Source organism: Pleuronectes platessa, chromosome 1 (assembly GCF_947347685.1).
Source record: "Pleuronectes platessa chromosome 1, fPlePla1.1, whole genome shotgun sequence".
Taxonomy (NCBI): domain Eukaryota; kingdom Metazoa; phylum Chordata; class Actinopteri; order Pleuronectiformes; family Pleuronectidae; genus Pleuronectes; species Pleuronectes platessa.
Window position 1 is genome coordinate 15,963,764 of NC_070626.1, and position 21,586 is coordinate 15,985,349.

General features: G+C 39.3%; 1 protein-coding gene across 1 annotated transcript; it reads right to left on the reverse strand.

The window, feature by feature from the left end:
- Window positions 1-661: 661 nt before the first annotated feature.
- On the reverse strand, window positions 662-20,141 carry chs1 (chitin synthase 1). Its single transcript, XM_053417973.1, has 34 exons — window positions 20,095-20,141; window positions 18,145-18,280; window positions 16,387-16,572; window positions 15,888-16,089; window positions 14,942-15,102; window positions 14,585-14,660; window positions 14,196-14,314; window positions 13,736-13,913; window positions 13,478-13,574; window positions 13,270-13,366; window positions 12,698-12,819; window positions 12,428-12,523; window positions 11,775-11,939; window positions 11,522-11,669; window positions 11,097-11,162; window positions 10,830-11,005; window positions 10,616-10,674; window positions 9,609-9,809; window positions 9,304-9,472; window positions 9,002-9,117; window positions 7,291-7,470; window positions 7,109-7,213; window positions 6,896-7,013; window positions 6,671-6,749; window positions 6,347-6,585; window positions 6,033-6,151; window positions 5,772-5,853; window positions 5,448-5,601; window positions 5,134-5,238; window positions 4,590-4,700; window positions 4,061-4,198; window positions 3,860-3,939; window positions 3,452-3,518; window positions 662-736 (listed from the first exon to the last, which is right to left on the reverse strand). The coding sequence occupies exons 1-34, from the start codon at window positions 20,139-20,141 to the stop codon at window positions 662-664; spliced, it is 4,269 nt and encodes a 1,422-aa protein (XP_053273948.1).
- Window positions 20,142-21,586: the final 1,445 nt, after the last annotated feature.

The window sequence follows — 21,586 nt, forward strand, 5'->3', positions numbered from 1 at the left end:
CCTGGTGGTCAGACAATGTCTCAATTAAGGCAGCATTTTAAATTACATCTTTGCAAATTCAGACCAAAAAAATCTTATTTCCAGTAATTGCAGTTATCACACAATTATTTCATGGCACTCTACCAGTATCTCTTAATGGTGAAACTGCATTTTAAAATGTTTTATTATATGTAATTACACCAATACAATCAATATTACAGGCAAACAATAACTCACTAGAAAGCATTTATAGTATAAAATACATGACATTTGACAATAAAATGATGGAAGTAATTCTCACAATATTTCATGTGCAAATGTAGCATTTTAGAAATCTTACAGAACTGATAGTGTTTCCTTATTTCTACCCTCATGATATGTGCAACCCATACAACATAGATTTAGTGATTTTCGATATGTATATTTAATTAATGACCTGATGTTTTCAGACATACTTCAGGATCAATAAATACAATTATTAAAAGCAAAAACATTTGAAAAACATACTAACTTTAAAACATTACTGTTTTAGATCTGTTTGTGTAAACTTTACAACCTCATTTGAATTTACTAAGTAAAACTTATTCATTCTGTTACATCTCATTTCCCACTGTGCCATTTTGCCTCCCCAGACAGTGTGCACTGGTTAATGGGCTTTACTTGTTGAAGGTGGATTTCAGTTTCACAGGTCATCACTGGTAAGGACGAGTCCATTTGCACTGTGGTTCTCCATAATGAGGACATCGTCATCGACCTCCTAGTCGAAGGAAACACAAAAACAATCGATGGTCATGTTTTATATATAATGACAGAATAGCACATGGGGGAAGTTGGTCCATGCCTTGGACCCTCGAGCCAATGGGTTTAAATCATGAGATGTTAAAATATATATTTTATTTGATTAAATATCGCTCAGTTGTCTTGAATAAAAAACTAGCTAAAGACCAATGACGCAGCGATGAATAAACATGACATCGCTTATGGTCACTGAAAAGGAACTTGTCCTAGAGTTGGACTTTGAGAGCCCTGCTGGTCACTGCTGGTCACTGCAGTCCTGTGTGGCTGTATGTGGCTGTTTACAACATTTTGTGTTTATTTATGTCAACTTTGCTAACAAAAACTAAACTGACAATTTAAATTGTTTTTATTATTAGTGTTATAAAAACAAATATAATTTTAAAGGGATATATGCTGTGTGGTTGTTGGGTACATGCAATGTGGGTATAGTTACACTACCTTAAATCCCAGCTTAACGCAAACTGTTATCATGTCCCATCCCCTAATTTGACCCGATTCTATTTATTATTTTTAACGGTCATGCTCAAATTGCTGTCATAACAATTGGTATTGTTTATTCTTTTATGTCAGTTTTGATTTGTTTTACGTTATTGTTTGTGTATTTTATGTTGTTCGTGTCACCTAGGCCTTTCTCCTAGTTTTGTTCTAATGTCTATTTTAATAATTTAACAATATTTTATCATCATTATTTTATCATTTGTGACATTTTTCCATTTCTGTATCTGCTCTTTTGCTGCGTGATCTTTCTTATAGTTTGCTTTTCAACCGTCTCCTGTTGTTTGCCTTCAAGTTCTTATTTTCAATCTGTAAAGCACCTTGTAACTGTGTTTTACATCAATCTGTTTTCCTTATGTTTGTTTTAATCTATCTTGTTAAAATTTATAACCCAAATTATAATCTATTCACTAAAATAATGCGTGAAATAGCGCCTCCTGGTTAGCAATGCGTGCGCACGGTGCGTTGTGTGGTGACAGGTGGTATTGCAGCTGAAACGGACGCAGGTGACGCTGGCTTGTAGAAAAGTTAGTAAACAGTCTGGACTCGGGTTCAAGTGACGAAGCTACAGTTTGCGTGAAGCCTCCAATGAAACGTGTGAACTCTGAGCCTGCTAGAGGAGGAAGCCGGACAACATGGTAGACTTTGACAACCAAACAAGAAGCACGCAGGGGGAATAAACCACGTGGAGATATCGCATCGGAACATCTCGCCACCTTGGAGGACAGATGTGTTCCATCCTATGATAAAGGTGAGTCACCTGCTCCCCTGGCTCTCCTCCCTCTGTGGCTCCTCTGGCAGATCACCTGCTGTAAACACGACTTTACTGCTGCCAGTGAAGGGCTTTTTATTGCTTGTAATGCCTGAGATCAGGTGTCTCTCTCTCTCTCTCTCTCTGTGTGTGTGTGTGTGTGTGTGTGTGTGTGTGTGTGTGTGTGTGTGTGTGTGTAAGTAATATCATCGTCAAGCTTGCGGAAGCTTATCCAATATCAGACAGTGCAACGAGGCAGCCTGTCATTTGGACCATTTTAAACCAGCCTGTGCAGATATCTGTTAGTTACCTGGTGGAGTTTTATCATCCTTCCTTCTCTCTATAAAGTTTATAAATTATACAGCATGGTTTATATTATAAATGTGAGTCATTTGCCTCAATAACTACCTTGCTAAGGACCACAGCTTGTACACATGGAGCCAGTTCTCACATCTTGGTGGGTGTTTCTCATGTGTTTTTATAAGTGGCACATTTCCAAAAAAAAAGAACCATCCAGTCCATGGTCAGCAAGTATCAAAGCCTGTAAACACTTTTTGAGGCAACTAAGATTGTGATTTTTGGGCTGACCGTCATTGATTGCTTATGTTCAGGACGGGAGAGTGAGGGCAATTTGCAAAAACCTTCAGCTTAATGCTTCTTGACCTGAACACACCTCTCACAGCCTTCCCGCTTTGTGGGCATCAATTATCTTAATAACCATAGTGCTAGGCAGCTTCTTATTGTTGTTAGAAGGGTCGAGGAGTGGGAGTATTTATAAAGCTTTGACATTTGAATCACTTGTTCTCCCCAATAATGTTTGTTTACAAGCCAGAGCCCTAACCAGCTAATTAAGGTCTGAGGTAGAAGTCGTGAGAGGTCTGGTCCCTCTGGATGACTTCAGTTTTACATGGTGCTCCTTTTCCTTTATATGGCTACATCTGTCGCTGGCAGTGGAGGTGCCATGTTTTGAGGCTTCCTGTCCAATCATCCATTTTCGTGGACTTTGGGGATGAACTGATACGATTTTGGTGTTCAAAGGTCCAGGTTGCTGTAACTTCCAGCCTTTTGAGTTTGATATCTCAAGGCAACTTCTTCAAATTTTGGCACAAACGTTCACTTGGGTGCAAAGATGAATTGATTCGATTTTGTTGTTTTGTGAATACGATTTATCAGGAAATCGAGTAGAGCCAGTTTGAATTTTGGGAGTACCTTTTTTGTATGGTTATCCTTTACTCTTTTCTGTTTTCAAAATGACAACTCCATTACCAATTTAACAACAATGTCACGTCGTAGGGCCAAAGCGGCAAAGTGCATTAAGATAATCAAGCATCTACAAATCTTGGACCTTACATGTTTGAGTATTTTAATCCAAAAAATAACAAAGTTTGATGTGAATATCTGTGTGTCTGTGTGAGTGTTGCTACTTACATCATCTTTCTGTTTGTAGTCTTTCTCTGTGCTGCGATAGGACACTACGTGGATCAGAGTGTAGACCCTGCAAACAAAGAAGCCCCGAGTGTTAAGTCAAGTAGAAAATACAGAGAAGAAAAAGCTGCACAACAGATGTGAAAACAACAAGGGATATCATATTTGTCCATAAAGGAAGGATTTATATCAGAACTCCCCTGCTCTTGGTGGGGGGGAAATATTCAGAACTAGTTTGAAAACTTTTCTTTGCCACTCGATAAACTTCCAGTGTCTGAATGCTAACTTCCGAGTCAAGGTCAGTGTATGCACAGCGATATTTATCGAGTATGTGTCTGAATGTTTAGCTGTAAAAATTGGGTATTAAGTGATGATAATTCTATGTATGTGTATGTGTGTGTGTGTGTGTACCTGTGATATAACATCGCCAGGAACTGCATAACGAGCAGAACAGCAAAAGACAACAGGAACATCAAACTGAGTGGCTCCACCTGTCAACACAAGGAGCGATAACTGTTGGTGGGATTTACAGCAGCACTGACAGACATTCAAAAATATGTTAGAGTCCTCCGATTGCTATCTCTGTCTCTGTCTCTGTCTGTTTGCTCCAACCTTGAGGGATTCTTCCGCTTCAGTTCCATTTGGATAGTATTTAGGGATCTTGATGCTGATGACATCATTTCCAATGGCCTGCAGGAAGAAGGTAGCTACCACCCACAGCACGTTGATGATGAAATACAGGAAGACGGACTGTAGGGAAGAAAGAGAATTCAATGCTATTTTTTTAAAACTCAATAGTGAAATACCCAAAAATTTTATGGACTGTATTCGTAGCTGGAAAAAATTGTAAGAAAAATTTGTGTCCCCTCAAAATAGACAGAAATTCCCATGAGCCATTGCTAATGTCAAGTTTCCAACAACCCAGTCAGAGGATGTTTCCTAAATAACATAACGGGAGCAGTCAGCAGTTCCAGTATTAACATGTGATAATAACTGAAAACAGATACCGGTGTCTGCATGTTGACCACCAGGTAATAAAATTGAACAAAAAAACACTAAAGATTAGTTTGGTGTATAAGATATTACTACCAGTACAGTAAATATGACTGTATAACCACATTACTGTAACAGTAAGTCTGACCTTGTTGCGCAGGGACTTCAGCTCTCTGGTCACCTCCTCTTGATGTGCTTTCACGTCAACGATAGGCTTCAAGTAGCGCTCGAGTAACTTGTGCCAGAAGTCTTGCTCACCCTAAACACACAAACACATATTCATATTCACAGGATTTTATTGCAGGATTAATTTAATTTAAGGCAAAAGTGGAAAGAAGGAAATGAATGGTTCACTGATCAACCTAATCGCTCCATTTTCCAAATATCTATTTTCATCTGCCTGAGGCAATACAAAGTAATCTGGATATTTCATGTTGGTTGCTTCGTCTTTTTTATTACTTTACTCTCATAAACTAATCATTGAAAATAAAACCAGAACATTTATCTGTATTCAGACCTTAACACCTCTCAGACGTGTCAGAAGTGAGGTGTTGTCGTGGTAATACTTAAATTGCTATTTGTTTATCTGTATGGAAAATGATATTCAGTGTTGTAGCTACGATGACTCATCTCTGCTAGCTGCTGTTCAGTATTTACTTCTCACAGACCGAGGGGCTGAATCAGTATCTTACCTCATCTAGTTTCTGCACCTGCGGGGCGATGAGTGTTTTCTCGATGGCTCTCATCACTCTCTTCTCCAGTCTGTTCAATTGACTGACCTTAATGATACGTCGAGCCTGAAAGATAAGAGTCTCTCACTCAGTGATTCAGTCATTGCTCCCCTGCAGTTAAGTGTTAAATTTGGTTTGCATTTAAATTGAAAAGCCTTTGAAATAGAAGCGCTAATGTGCAATACAATGAACGGCAAATTCTCTAGAATACATATCAATGCATTTCTAAGAACAACACATTGTTTTTGTATGATGATCAAATCAGTTGTCATCACCCGCTCTGTCAGTGCATATTGTAGCTCCTCCAGCTGGCTTTTTGACAGAACATCTTCGGGCCCTACATGACTTAGCTCTACATTGAGAGTATCTGTCAACATCAGGACCAGCTCCTCGCACAAGTCATCCTGATTTTTGTTGCGAAGTGTGTATCTGAGGAGAAGATTGCAAGAACAAATAACCGTTTCTATACAGTTGCATTTATAGTTTTACCCGATACAACAGTGATTTGAGACCAATTTAAGACACAACATAATAATAACCTTTACACAAATACTGACACTTTTTGGACCTGTTGCTATACAAAAAAAAAATGCATTTACCGTATTTGTGCTTGTAGATTCCTTCTCATGTTAGCGTAAGTCAGCTTCTTCAAGAACTCTTCTTTCACCGGTATCACCCAGTCTAACACACACACACACACACACACACACACACACACACACACACACACACACACACACACACACACACACACACACACACACACACACACACATTATGCTATGTGCTTCTCATATTGAATTGCAGTAATTAGTAGTATTGGTATTATGAACACATCCAATTTAAATGAGACCTCTCACCACTAACAGGGAGCTCCTCGGTTTCTTCTGGGATACCAGTCAGTAAGAAATCATCCTCGTCACCGATTACACTCATTGATGGAGTCATTGATAGGCTCTTCTTTTCAGAGCTGTCATCACTGCACACATGCACACAGACACTTTTTGTGAATTTTGGGGAATATACATTTCATAATTCCAGTATATTGTTTTGTGTTCTTCTATGAGGACAGACCATAACTTAAATCTAAAAAATGATTGGCAAACAGTTTGGCCGATTGACCAAGCTTCTGACTCGACAGGCTTGGAGAAAGACAGAAAAAAGAAAGAAATACCTGCTACTGGAATCAGTGTCATCGTCTTTGTCTATGTTTGTCTTGTTGTGTTTGTCTGTGGGAGGGGCCTGAGCTCTTTCGAAAAATTCCTCCATGGTGGTGTCAGGTTTGTTTTGAAGCTCCAGGTTTACAGTCGCGTGTTGAGATGTTTGCAGGTTGGTATTCAAAGTGTTTGGGGCATGCTGTGCATTCAGGCCAGTGATTTGTTGAAGCATCAGATTCTCGCTTTCCTGTGTCACCTGCAAAGCAACGGGATGAAATACATTTAGCCAGACAGCTACTCCTCCACTTGTAAGGTATTCTGTGACCGGTTGGTAACAGTACCTGACACTTCATGTCCCAACAGCAGATTGTACAGTTTCTGTCACACATAATATTTGTGTTCTTCTTCACTTCCTCTTTCCTATAGACAGAAGGAACAAAGTATAAAAGAAAAATAAGCAAATTTTTAAATACAGACAAACATTGAGGATTATTATTGTCGAATTTAAATTGCTGGACTTGTTCGTTTTCAGCCAGGCGCCATTCTAATAATTATCAATGCATTACTTAGTGGTTTCTCTTGTGCCCCAGGTCACAACGTGCATGTTAACCAGTGAGTAGATGGTCAGTAGGAGATATCCACTTGGAATACAGATGAAGTACATCAAACCATAGACAATCATCACTGTGGGATAAAAAAATTACATAAGTGACATATTGGTAGCATCAAACATTTAACTAAAAACTGATAATATTTAGAATCATAAAATAAAATCATACCAAACTCCTCTGGGTGAAGTAAGGCTGTCACCAGGTACATGATTGTCATAGAAACCAAAAACACACCAGTAGGGGTCAGGAAGGTGCCCTGGATCACCATGTCACCTAAAAAGGGAAAATGTTTTCATAGAAATGTCAGTAACATGAAATCAAGTTTTTCTTTATTTAAAGGTTTTACCCACCGATGATGGAGAAGAGGGATGCGGTCATGAGGAACGCATAGAACACACTCATAATGGCAGCTATGGTTATTTGATTATTAGACTTGGCCACAAAACAGACGATGATGTAGAACACGGGGGGAAGGCTGGCGATGAGGATGGAAAGTGTCCCTTCGATTTTGAAGACAAACTGGAAGGCACCTGTCGGAACCGGAGAGACATTCAGAGAAGGTCAAACGGAGAAACAGATGCAGGACGATGGACAGTGAAGTTATTTGGGTGGAAACTAAACCAGTGAGCCTTTCAAGTCCTAGTAAAGTGACATGAGGTGATTACAAAGTCTGTCTTGATTCAGTCAAGTCAATGGATATATTATGAAAACATGTTGCAGCCTTTCAATCTGCTGTTGTATTCATTTAACCTGCTTGTAGCACCTTTCACACTTTACAGTATATACTTACAATTTTGGGATGTTTCAGATAAACGATGTCCATTGTGAGAGAAACATGAAGAAAACTTTGTCACTGAATCTGTAATCTCCGAACGTTTTCCCACTTGGTCCCTTTCAGCCCACCAAACAAACTCAGAGCGATGAGTCAGCATTTTTTGCGCACATGTGAACATTCCAATTCTCAGACCAGCTCAGGGACACGTACAGTATTTGAAGCTGACTTGGTGTTTGCTTGATTCACTCTTGAGTCTAAGAGACACACATTTCTCTGCTATAGAAAAAGAGTGCAACGTTTTGTGCGCATGCAGTTACACCTGCTACACTCAACATGAGACGTGCACAGCAAGGACATCAGGGTTAAAGTGAGAGTGACTCAAACAAACAGTACATTTCAAATACTGTACGTATCATGATAACGTCTGATAGTGATGGTGTTTATCGTTGAAGTGTAAAGTGAGCGCAGGTTCAGCGGGGGATTGAGGAGGAAGGACACTCGAGACTTTGAGACCGGACCCATAATGTCTAATGTAGCAGGGGTGGGACACTAATACAAAATGAACGTAGCGGAAAACTTGAATAGATTGTGTTCCGTCACTGCATAGATACTTCCCAGTTCAGGTTCACTTAAATACAATGCGCTTTGGGGTCACATTGCAGAAGTTTAGTACAATTGGGTTTCTAATAAGAGTTTGCCTTCATGTGGACAAATTGATGACCAAAATCCCATAATGCATCTGCTGCCACAGTCCACATTTACCAACCCAATACAGACTGTGTTGAACTGTGATTCAGCTGGGATTTATTGCACGTCTCAAAACTGATACTGTAAAAAGGTGTGACCAGTATTTTATGACCAATCTGAGACCTAGATATTTGACATGCAGTGTCATAAAATGTTATCGCACAGTGCAACAGAGATTTAGGCGTCTCAAGAGGTCGCATTGGTTCACGATGAGGTCAAATTTATGGGAAGATTCCAATTTGTGAAGTCCTTTGAGACAAATTGTGTCAGTTGTTTGACAGTATATTTTTTAAATATTAAAATGAAAAAAAACAAAAACACGATAGCTGCATAGGGAAGAAGTTAATTTTCAACACTAATGTTATCTGTACCAGGAAGTGTTGTAAATCCTGGTCCTGTAAAGATTCTGGGAAAAAGTTCATGAACTCATAAAATGTGTGACGTACGTAATTAATTGGAGATAAGAGCCGTTAACCCTGCTGCAGTCATTGAAAGATCACCAATAAGGAAGGGCTAGGGAGTATTAAACTTTAACCCACCTGCTATCATGAGAGTCACTGATGCTGGACCAAGGATCGAGGAACCAACTGAAAACATCTGGTAGAAAATGTAAAGCCTGGAGATTGAGGAGTTCTTCTTCACTGTCTCTGCACCACTATAATTGAAGTCCCAACCACAAAAGAGTGCTTATGAGTACAACACATGTCACAATATACGAGTAAACAGCTGATCGGGGGAGGTGAAGTTCATACACATGAGTCGGAAACCCTAGAAATGTGTCCAATTTGAACGTAATGTTTTGAAAGTGACTGGCCATGGATTGAAACTGTTATGTAATGACCTGTGCAGAAGGTCCAGTGTATTAGCCAGTGTGGATGGTCCCCATCGTCTCCTCTGGTTGTAAAACTCCTTGAACTCCTGTGGAGAGTTGGTGTACGCATCTGATGCAGCATTGTATTCGACGCGCCATCCCTGCTGCAGTAACAGAGTACACAGCCAACGGTCCTCCCCTACAAAAGTGTTCATGTGCAAACAGGACACAACAGAGATGTGTTACATGGACATGAACAGACCAAAAAAAGGTAATGAGACAAAACTAGGAGATGTTAAAAATTGGCATGTGCCCTTGTGTGTCTGTGAGCCAACCTTGGTCATATTGCACATATTCTGCAGCCCTTGTTGCAGTTGTTGTGTATCTCTTTAAGACATTGTCGTCCATCAAAGCCGACCCTCTAAACAGACTGAAACACCCCGGACTGCACAGCACACAGCCAAACACATGCTCTGCTGTCTTCTGAAGCCAGTGGCCCACGGCGTACTCAAACTTCTGGTACCACACCATGGGACCTGGGATGGTGGGCCGACGTGGGGGGGTGAGCAGAGAGCGACATGGAGACGAGTTGAACAGGAACATGGAAGAAATAAAACGGAGGGCAGAGGATAAGAGAATTGGAGACAATGTTCATCAGTGAAAGAGGAACATTTTCGCTCAGTTATTTCCAGCTGAAGTCTTTTCCGAGACACGTTGGGTTTTTGCTGGATTGTACCAGTCCATTTCTTATTATCTGACATTGAACCACCTTTTACCTCATAGGTGGTTATGTTTTCATTGGCATTAGTCTGTCTGTCTGTCTGTTTACTGGAATACACAAAAACTACGGGACAGATTTTCTGAAACATTCTGGACAGGTGGGTAATTAACTTAGAAACCATTAACTCTTGGATCGGTTTCATTTGATAATTCTTTTCACTTTTTTTTGACATTTTTGGTAATTTCTCAGTACATAATGCAGATATTCTTATGACGCATGGTGTAATTAAAGTGCACATATCTTTTGTAATGTATTAAAAAAGATTAGATAAAACCCTCTGACTTATGTTTAGATCTTGAGGAGAATGCTACCTGAACCCAGAAAGCACCTGGCATTGCCAGTCTAATAGCTACATTTAGCTTCAAAAATAAGAATGAATGAATAGATAAGACACATGGTGCTTCTCAATGTGATATTCAAGGCATGACTTTGTGTTGTTCATCCCCTGTAGCTGGATAACATGTCCTATTAGTAGATGGGTCCCCAGCCTAAGGTGCCAGTACAACAATAAAGCCCTAAAATAAACGATAAAGAACATTTTAAAGTTAAAAGACTACTTACCCATACCGGTAGGATGGATTCTACCACATGCTGCACCAACATTTTCATACATTCTCAACCTATCAATAAAAAAAATATTAATACAAATTTGAAAATTATTTAATAACTGAAACATTGACTGCATGTTTATCGATGACTCAAGTTGCTAAATGATGAGATGTTTGTCCTGAACCATGATGGTAGAAGTAACGTGGTGTGTTTGTCTCTTACTGACCTGTCTATTAGCAGAATGACAGCTTTGGGTTGGAAGTCAGTGTCTCCGTCCAGAGCCAAGATATAAGTGTGGTCATCTGAGATTAATTTCCTCTTGTAGTCGTTGTCATACTGAGGCAACAGGTAACTTTCACCATCTAAAGAGATCAGACTGGCTCTGCATAGGTTGTTCTGACGCTGTGAAAAGAATGACACGGATCAATATTTGGAATGCATGTTGTCAAACTACTAATAATTGCACTTAATAAACAAATGCAAAAAGTCTTACTGGGATCTTCTGAGGGTTCTTGACAATGTAACCCTTCCACCCGAGTAGATAATACATATACATGATCTGAAAGTCATAGACATGATATAAAGTCAAAAATCCAAGTCCAGTTGTTAAGGACATTTGTTTCAGAGGAACAGAATTGACTTCTTAATGAACCATCTAAAACTAGAACAACAATGTAATTGTATCCACATTATTATAAAGCATACCTTCAATTATAACTATAGACATATCTACAGATATAGATAATATAGGACAATGATATCAATACAGAGATGTTAAATTAACATATTGGTGTATTTGGTACATTAGCATTATTATTCGTCTGTCTCTTGTCAGTTGTAAAGCCGCCTTTATGATTTACATGCACATATCCAGATGCATGTATACACACACACACAGCCACCATTAGCACTCCATACCTGGGACCATCTCTTCTTGTTCCTGATCAGCTTTTTGTCTTTTAGGTGAATATAAAGCATGTTGCCTTCAGGCATTATAAACATCAGCCTGCCTCCGTAGGGAGCCTCAATGATCGACACATCGTCTGGCTCTTTGTTGGTAAACACCCTGAGTTGTTGGATGGATTAATGGTTGGTTAGAGACAAAGATGTTTGGTCGTACAGATAAATGTTTACGTGTGTAGATAAATAGTAGACCGATGCAGAATCTCACCTATAAACCTCTATGACAACATTGATCAGGTCATTAACATAAGTATTAACCAGCCTCTTTCCCGTGTCCTCGTCAGTCATGAAGGCATCGTCCACAAAAATGTGACACTCAAAGTCAAAACAGTCCTTATGTTCCTCCTTCGGGTCGCCTCGATAGCGGTCCAACCTGAAACAACAAATTGCAGTAACGGAAGCCTGTTAGCTTAGTTTATTTTCTTCTTTTGTACAAACTGTCAAATTAAGAATACAATTAATACAATTCCAGCAGAAACATATTTAGCCTCTAATTTCTGTAATATCATAGGTCATATACACATTTGATTAATGATTGACATTTTAGAAAGCAACATAAGAACAGGCTGAAATCCTCTGTTTCACTGCCTTGCTGCTTGAAGATAGCCCACATCTTGCACTGCTGACTCTATTTGAACCCTGTGGTCTGCATTCACACCCAACAATAAGGCTGCATTACATGGACACACCCTTGAGTGTACCTTTGCGTCAGCGCAGCAAGGTGACAAATTAAACAGTGGAAGTCAGTGACAACAACACGTTAAGATGTTGAGTTGCTCGTTAAAGCGACATGAAAAATAAATGAAGCCCATGTTATGTATGTATGTTAGGCTGGTACATCGAGGTGGCCGTGTCCCAAACCTGAACATGGAGGTGAGAATCTTGAGCATTTCATCGTAGGTCTCATGCCACATGGTGGCACAAAGATAGATCACGCATTCCTGAATATCATCTTGGCTGTAGAGCAGAGCAGAGGAGAGGTGGAAAGCAGTTAATGTTGTGAACACACGTCTCTCAACAGTCCAGCAAACAAACGTTGATCCGTTATGGAGCCAGTTATTTCACACAGACACCACACGTGCACTTGGTGATTAATATAATGCAATCTGCAAAAAATGTACTTCCTCCCACCTCTCCTCGTTTCGGGCTCGTGGCACCTTCATCTTCGTGTTGAGTAGCAGAGACAGGTCAATGAAAGCAGATTCATAGAGACGACGAACAAAGAGCTGAGAGGTTCTCTCGATACGCTGCACCTGAAAACCATAGAAAACCATAGGAGCGTTTAGGTTTAAGTCATTTAAAAACATTAATAAAACCTCAACAGCTGCAAGTCTTTCCACTCAACTGATACTGTTCATCTGGGTTTGCTGCAGACAGTTTGAAATCTATTTTATTGGCTTGTGGGAGAAATTTCAGAGTGATGGTATTACTCAAGTTGTGGGGATCTGATCTGTTTATACAGTCACACCATGAGAACTCGTTTTCCTTACAGGGATAAAAAGCAAGTAACCATAATGTAAACCATGAAACTTTGAGGTAGAGACACGTGTTATGGTTTGGATAGGGTAAGGCTAAGGTAGGTAAAGGGTTAGGCAATTTGTAGTGGTGAGGGTTGAAGAAAGAAAGAAATGTAAGTCAATGCAATATCCATTGAAATTAAGGACACGACTGTGTGTGTATGTTTGTATATGTTATACTGGTACCTTGATCTTCCACACGTAGTAGGTACATGAGACAAAGCCTGACCACATACACACTCCCTCCAGTGCCAGCATTGAAAAGGGCCATTGCAGGTAAGAGCTGTCGAAAAACATGCAACTCAGATCAAGCAAATTTACAAACCATGAAAACTACACACACACCCACACACACTGAGTCACTGATTTGTTCACAGGCTCAGATCATATGTACCTGTTAAGGGAAGTACGACAGATGCTCCTGGTAATCTCGAGTATGACCACCGCGGTTGTGTTCTTTTGACTCAGGTGGATCAAGCTATCACAAAACCCTGCAGTAGAAACGACGAAATGTTGTTCTGGTTGTTAGCGAAATGACGTTTACTCTTGACACAGCTTCCTGGTACAGATGTGCCCTCGAAGGTGCGTGAGTAACTTGAAGCCAAACATTTCACACATTTCCCCTTCTCTTGATGTGTGTAAATAAACTGACCTTGGATAGTCCCATGGTCTTTGCCATCCAATTTGTGTGCCTCGGTTATGAAAAGTATCAATCCCAACATTAGGGTTGCAGGCCCCGTGCAACATACTGGCAACGCAAAGCTCATCCGGACTGCATGAATCTTACAGGCCACCACCCCAAACCAGTGGCAGGCAGCCGAGCAGAACGCCTGAGATCAGAGGACGGGAATGTCAGTGAAGATGGCAGCTCAGGAATCAGTGACTGTATGACAACTGTCAGAGTTATTCAGTCTCATCATGTCTTAAAATGTTGGTCAGGCAATACATAATCAAATAAAATTACCTCACCTGACCTGTCAAAGAATCCTTAATTAATATCCCCCAAGGACAACACAGCCACAGCGGACAATACAAACCAACTGTACTCAGTGCTAGACACCCTATCTGTCTGTCTCTAACAATGTCTGTTTGTATTACCTCCTCCAACTTACCTGTAAGAATAACAGCCCCAGTCCTATTTGCAATAGCTGCCAGTCATCAGGCTGCATGTTATAGTCAGCCCAGACGATAGACTTATCGATAAGCACATAGTAACACAGGTATACACCTCCTACAACACAATAACAAACATTAAACAAATTGTAGCAACAATTAAAGACTTCATCACAGCAGGAGAATATCCCTTGAAATCTATCTGCACCCCTGACATCACACATATCTGCTTGCTCTCCACTGTTAATGTTTGAAATGACATGTTTTACAGTTTAAGCATGGCAACAACAAAAAAAGTAAGTGAAAGTAGATTTTAAGAGCATAATTATGCAAGCATGGCTGTTTTGAGTATTATGTGTGGCTGCAAACATGGATGCCAGATAATTACCTATCACGATTATCCTCAGAAGACTGCTGATGACAAACACAAAGTCCCTGAACCCGTCCAGTTCTGACAGTTTTTTCTGCAGGAAAATGGAGGGAAGAGTTTCACTGATCATGTCAAGTCATTACTTATGTGCACTACAAATATACAGGTCCAAACAGATCACCATCTACCAGCTCTAGGGGAAGATGCAGCTTGCCATTTAGAGATTACAAAATATTACAGAGTCGAAACAGTTAAAGGCTAAGGGTCGGGGGGGTTTGAATCTACCACACGGGTGAAAAGGGTTAGTTCAAGTCAGGCTCATTTGAAAAAGTAGTGTCTTTGCAGTGAAGACAGAACAATAAAAAAGCATTATACCTGCATTCGGTTAGTAGCTTGCAGTGGATTTTCCCACCAGCAGAGGGAGATGAGGAGTGAACAGAAAATTCCAAGTCCAACATAGATAAAGCAGTCGGCTTTCTGTAGATCCACTTTTGATGTCACACGCGCATAGTAGTCAACTCCCAGGAGACAGTAACCTGTTAGTTAATCAGTAAACAAGTTAGTTTACATTGTACCTGTTTTCCTCGTGCAAGCTACTGTGTGTATTAAAGAAAATGCTGGATTGAAGAAGTTGTCAAACCAGTGGTTTCCTGTTTCAGCTTCTGACTGGATAAGACATTAAAGTGCTCATGTATCATCCGAGAAAATATGGTCAAATACAACTAATACATCTGTGAAGAGCAAACAAGTTTCAAAAGAAACTTCTTGAAGGCTGGTTTTCATATTTAAGGACATTGTGGAAGTGAACATATTGAGAAAATGCTATTAAGCTTTTCAGTGTTGTACCAGTTAGTAAATCGTACAGTTACAGATCATACGAACCAGACATTGGCTTGAATGAACAATCACAATGGAAAGAAAGTGAGGGGACTGATTGTCTGATAGGCACATTGGTTCAGTTACATCATGAAGTCACAAACCGCAGAAATGTGTCCAATCAAAACAAGAGGGAGGTCAAATAAACATGACTCAGCTTATAACAGAGGTAAATGTTCTGCTTTTGTGAACCAGTGATTTGTTAAGTCTGATGAATTTAACAGCCATAATCAGATTTTCTTTTTGGATAGAATAAGAACTTACAAACCAACCAGTCAGAACACTGAACAACACTCATGTAAAGGACATTGAGAGGTTATGCTTTGTGAATGTAAACTTAATTTGTTGCTATGGTATAACTTAGCAAAAAACAAACAAACAAACAAAAACAGACGGGCAGAGATGGATAATAAATTACTTGAACTTTAGAAAAAAAGTTAGTTACCTGCAACAGTGAGAACGAGGGAGCAGAGAGGGAAGACAATTTTCCATGTTTTTCTTTGTAGTCTGAAAACAATCTGCAGAATGGCCGACACAATGCAGACTCCTCCACTGATGAAGAGATTAGTCAGCACGTCAAACTGAGGCATAACAACGAGCACCAGGACTGAAGTGCCCAGAGACACCAGACACTCGATAGCACAAACCTGGAAAAGACACAAACAGGACATCATTTCCACACACTCACTATTTGTTGGGGTCTACAGGTGGTTGAAAACTGGTTTGTTATCAGCAAGGAAATAAAATCCAAATGTTAAAAATACCTCTAAATCCTCTACATTTTAAAGTTATTTTATTTTAAAGTTGAATCACTTTTTGCTTGATCAAAACTTGAAGAGTGTCCCTCATAAACAATATAATCAGACAAAAGGATATATAATACATTTTTCATTATTACATGCAAAACATTTAACATACTAAAAGCACGACTCGTAAACACGTACAAAGGCCAGGGTCTTCATGTTGGGTTGTACGAAGCTCTTGAAGGCACATTTCCACAGCGACTTGACAAACATCAGGAAGTTGGGGAAGACCAAGCAGAACACCAGCATCAGCATGTAGAACTGTTTTTCCTTTGGGCTGCGCAAGGAGGTCGGAGACGACATGGTGGACAGCACCAGGAGAGAGCCCTGATTGGACAGACAACTTCAGAACGTTAACCACAGAGCATGAGGCAGAGGACTTATTGTGACTGACAACGTTTGCGGTGTCATTTCATTATATTATATGATTATATGTGTGTCTCTCTGTGTTTGGGTAACTATGTTAGAGAGACTTTAAAAGATCCTCTTCCCTTGACTTTATCATCATTTGTTCTGGTAAAGTCCTGCGTGTAGCCGATCTTGTATCTACTGTAATTATTAGAACGACTATGATATAAGACAATGGAATTACTAAGCTGTGGTGGAAATGGTCATAGGTAGTGTCTGAAAAGTTGATGATAGCTAGCTGCATTGAAAACTAAAACAACAGCTGGCCCTCACCAATGTATTTTTCATTTCACGGTGCGTTTAAGGACACCTCATAACTTTAACCACACCCATTACGAAAGCTCATCACTTTGAGAAATAAACAAGTTTTCGGATTACATAATGTTTAGGGAAATGGTTGTTATTGTGATGGAGAGAGAAGCACGGAGGTGGACGATGTCATCACATGGACATATTGCAGAGGTAAAGATTGATAGAGAAAATGAAGATAGCATCTGCAAGTAGAAGACAGAAATGCACACAGAGACAGAAAGAGATAAAGCACCAGAGCGATAGACTTGGGTACAAAGGGATCAAGTGTAAGCTTTGCCCTCTCATAAATAGCAGCGATATTGTTCATGTTACTGTGAGTAGGCATGCACAGACAGATAAGAGGCTTGTTTTTGTAAACTATAAAAGTCCTGATGGAAAAAAGCGTTTTGATATACACTGCACCAAATGTCGAACTTAAAATGGAAAATATATATATATATATTCAGGCATGTTTTGCTGTTTTTGCTGTTGTTGACTGTCTATAGCTGATTCATTTAACATTAAACACTTCATATACATTTGAAACAGCTTTTATTTTAATGATTTGTTGAACTGCAAATTTGTTTTTTAACAACAAACCAATTCTACTCTTCCAAAATGTCGACCCCAGTAACACTTAATGGGAGTTCAAGTCACAGCTTGTAGTTCACAATAATCCTGTTATACTAACTATTTAACGGATTAAATGCTCTTTAACATTGAATCATCATTTACACACTTTACAGCATTTACAGAAACTCCAGCCTCACCAGAGAAAACCTGGAACCAGCAATACTGTTTGGTGAATAAATTCAATCAATTGAAAAGAATGTGTTATGTGTATATATAAAATACATTAAATTACAGATGGATACACACACAATGTATGAATAATAGGAAAAGATATAATGGGTGCGCTCGAAACAAAAAACGCATAATAATTGAACCTAATGGCGATGAAGGTATATATAAGTTTTTCCATTTGTCAGAGAAAGGGCTGCACCCTGATATTTATCAAACGTGGATTTGTTGGTGTCGGTAAAGTTAAAAAAATCTAATCAAAAATGAAAATGCTTCAGGCTTCTGACTTAGGAAACTTAGTTTTCGTGCAGGGGACTGTCCTTTGCTCCAGCACCACAGAGAAGTGGAAATTATCGTATTGAAACCCATGCTGGAATATAGACAAGAAGATAATCCTACCTTAGCGACAACAGCACTTGTCAAGACGGCTAACCCCACAATAACAGCCACCAGGTACTGGGCCAGCTGAAAACATCTTCTCTTCGATTCCTTCTCAGCTCCGATTGGGTTCAGCTGGAATGGATCCCATGTATCCCTGTATCCAGATTCACAATGCACACACAGATCTGTATATTGACTCACTTTTGATTTGATCAAATTCCGCTATTGAGAACCATTGAATTATAGACTGTTGCCTTAGATTTAAAAACATATTTTTGATGTCTGGACTTAGTCTGCACCTCTGTAAAAACCTTGTGTTCTGCAGTTTGAGGAATAGGCCAGTTTACTTCCCAAAAAGCAGAGGTCAAAATATCAAAAACTGTAATTTCATCTTTATTAGATAATATGGATGAGACTGATTGCAGTGAATTAAGGGATGATATGTTGGGAAATCATAACCCACAGTGTCTATTAATCTGTAACAAATAGTTTGACCCAATGGAGGTCTTCTTTAGATGGGATTAGCACAAGGGGAAGGTTGAATGACAGGTCATTGGGTCCCAGGATTTTAACCCAAGACAACCCTTTGAACCAACACATGTTTGAGTATCTATCAACCAACCCCCCCCCCCCCCCGCTGCTGCTGGCTGATTAAAGTGCAGAATAATTACAGGGTGAGGATTCTCTTCCTTTAGTTGATAACAATTTGCCTGATCTTTGACTTTCCCATAGCAGCTATCGAATATTGGCTAATAGTGCTGCTGTTGTTTTGTGAAATGAGAACGTGTGCGTGGGAGCTTTCCTTCAGTGATGCATCTACTCAGTCATCACATCGTTAAAGAACTTTCAGCTGATTCACAGGTTTTAAAAGGCTGGAAGAAAGTCAGTGTTCAATTTTCAATCACACTATTCTATAGCAACATAACACACACATATATTCACCCGCTCATCATAGTTACAACTAAGAATAATAATAATCAATGTAAGAATTACAAATAGTTTTCGTAGGGCGTATCCGTCAGAATAATAAACAGTTTTATCAGGGCGTTTAGATGCTATAAAGCCACTCCTGGTTTTACAAGATTTCTTTTTTTATCTAAACAGACACTGATAAGATTTTTTTTTTCTGGGCTGTTTTATTGTATTTAAATTTTTTTATTATTGGCTTCTTGTCTGGCCTATTGTGGAGCAGAAAAAAAAATGCTTTATATATATATTTAGAATGTGATTCACAAAATTTAACATTTGAAATGGAGGAACACTCCCTTAATATTGGTCAGTATCTGTGGGATGACATCAGCCACAGCAGTAAAGAGAAGCATGTCAGGACACAGGGAATATGGTTTATGTTATGACTAATATCCATCATGATAAGAATATATATTGAAGTGTTGAATAACTGTGTTGATGTGGAACAGCTGCCTTATTTTAAAGCTACATGCTCTGAGTGTATTCGTTTCTGAATCTGTTTCACTACTGGGGCTGCACGATATATTGAAAATTTATCGTCAGCATAATATCAACGTGCGCACGATAATAAAACAAAGACATTCAGATCATTGACAGGTTTTTCCATCAGTGAATCATTGTCGGCCAAGCTTACTTCCCGTATTGATCTTGGTACAATTTATACAGATGAGACTTTAGGAGCAAACTATCATATTGCCACAGCACAGAACCAAATGCTTTATCAAGTTTGCCTCACCAAGATGGCAAGGATCACAAAACATCAATGTAGCCATAGAATGATTTCTGCTACCTGAAGCACAAGTATCAGCTCGACAGATTTGTTTTTCTCTGAATAGATTTCACCAGGCTGGGATCAGCGGGCTTCCGCTTACAGAAAATAGGTAGTGTATTTAAATACAGCTTATTGTTCACTTTTTTTTAACATGTAAGATCAGAGTCATTCATTCAATTGAAAATGACCTTTAAAAAAGGCAACATGCAGAGTAGAGTCATTCTCACCTGTGTCTTCCCTCTCTCTTTTTCCCTCTGTATTTGAGTTCTTCCATCTTCTTATCTCCTCCACTTCTCCAGCTTTACAGTGACCTATAGAGTCTTTGTCAAAGAGGAAACATATTAAAACATTTACCCGAATAAGACTTTTTGTAAATTAGCACAATATGCGTGTAATAGAAAAAATAAATACTTTACCTTGATATCTTGGAAATTCTTCTATTGATTAGATCCTCAAGTATTCATCAAAACACATCTGCTGTCCTTGTATTGCTTAAAAGAAGTAATACCTTCTGTTCAACGCAGCGCAAAACTTTTATCCACAGGAAAGAAGTTTCATCCAAAGTACAGTTAAAAGCGGTGAAATCCAAAATCATGAAAACAAATGTAGGTAATTCAAATGGATTTCGTTTGAAAAATTTGAGTTTTGGGATCGACGGGACGTGTAACTACCTTAGTCTCCCGTCAATCTGTGAGTCCGTCAAGCTGTCCTTAGTTAATCTATTTGTGTGTTATCACCAGTTTATGAAAGAAACACCCATAGACAGTAAAGGCCAGCCCCCTGGTGTGTGTCTGTGTGTGCGTGTATGTGTTCTGATTATCAGAGTTTATGTAAGCCATTACCTCAAACCAGGAAGTGTGTTGGTTTCTCACTGACTAAAAATTACATTTCCTCTATAACCATTTTATGAGGGGCAGTAAAAAGTACAAGGATCATTTGCACTGCTCACACACACTGTAGTGTTTTTAATTAGCTGAAGCTAACATTTAGCTTAGTGTTCTGTAGTAAAGATAAGTGTTGGCAAGAAGATGCTGTGTGACAGGTGCACTGGTGTTTTATTTCGGCATCTGACATGTTTCCTACATCAGATATCCAATATAATATTATGCCATCCATATTTATGACCCTGATGTGGCAAGTCATAGTATTATGGATTGAGCTTTGTGTACTTCTGTGTCTGAAATTTGTGTTCAGGCTGGGGAGCAGTGGCCCAACAGAAGCATGAAACTCCAGGTTTTATCCATCCTTTATCTCACATAATGGCTGTAAAGTTTATGTTTCATCTAAAGCTCTTGGAAACAAGAACTCTGTTGTTATTCGAAAACTAAATCCAGTTTTATTGTCTCACACTTTATGTAAAGGTCCATATTTGCCTTGTTCATCTTGTTATTTTCACTATATCTAAACAAGTTATATCAGTGTCTTGGGGCTTAATGTCATTCTACCATGTATATTGTAATTTATGAAAATTTATAATTCATCATTGACCTTAAATAAACCTTTAATCTGTACTGACTGATCTTGTTGGCAAGTGTGCCTGTTACCACGAGGTGTCAGTGCAGGGCTTCGATTGCAGCCGTGTGTGCTTGTGTGCGTGTGCGTGTGCGTGTGCGTGTCGGCTCAAAAGAATATCTCTGTCAGGTTGTGGACTCTCATTAAGATGCCCTGCCAGTGCATAATAAGCCGGCCATATGGTCAACATGGTGACCCCCCCCCCCC

Bases quoted from the DNA above. Each gene is read 5' to 3' on its own strand.
- chs1 (XM_053417973.1), bottom strand. From the start codon at position 20,141: ATGGAAGAACTCAAATACAGAGGGAAAAAGAGAGAGGGAAGACACAG. The intron at 18,281-20,094 runs GTGAGAATGACT...ATCTGGATACAG, and splicing joins AAGAGAGAGGGAAGACACAG to GGATACATGGGATCCATTCC. The intron at 7,014-7,108 runs GTATGATTTTAT...TTTATCCCACAG, and splicing joins ACTTCACCCAGAGGAGTTTG to TGATGATTGTCTATGGTTTG.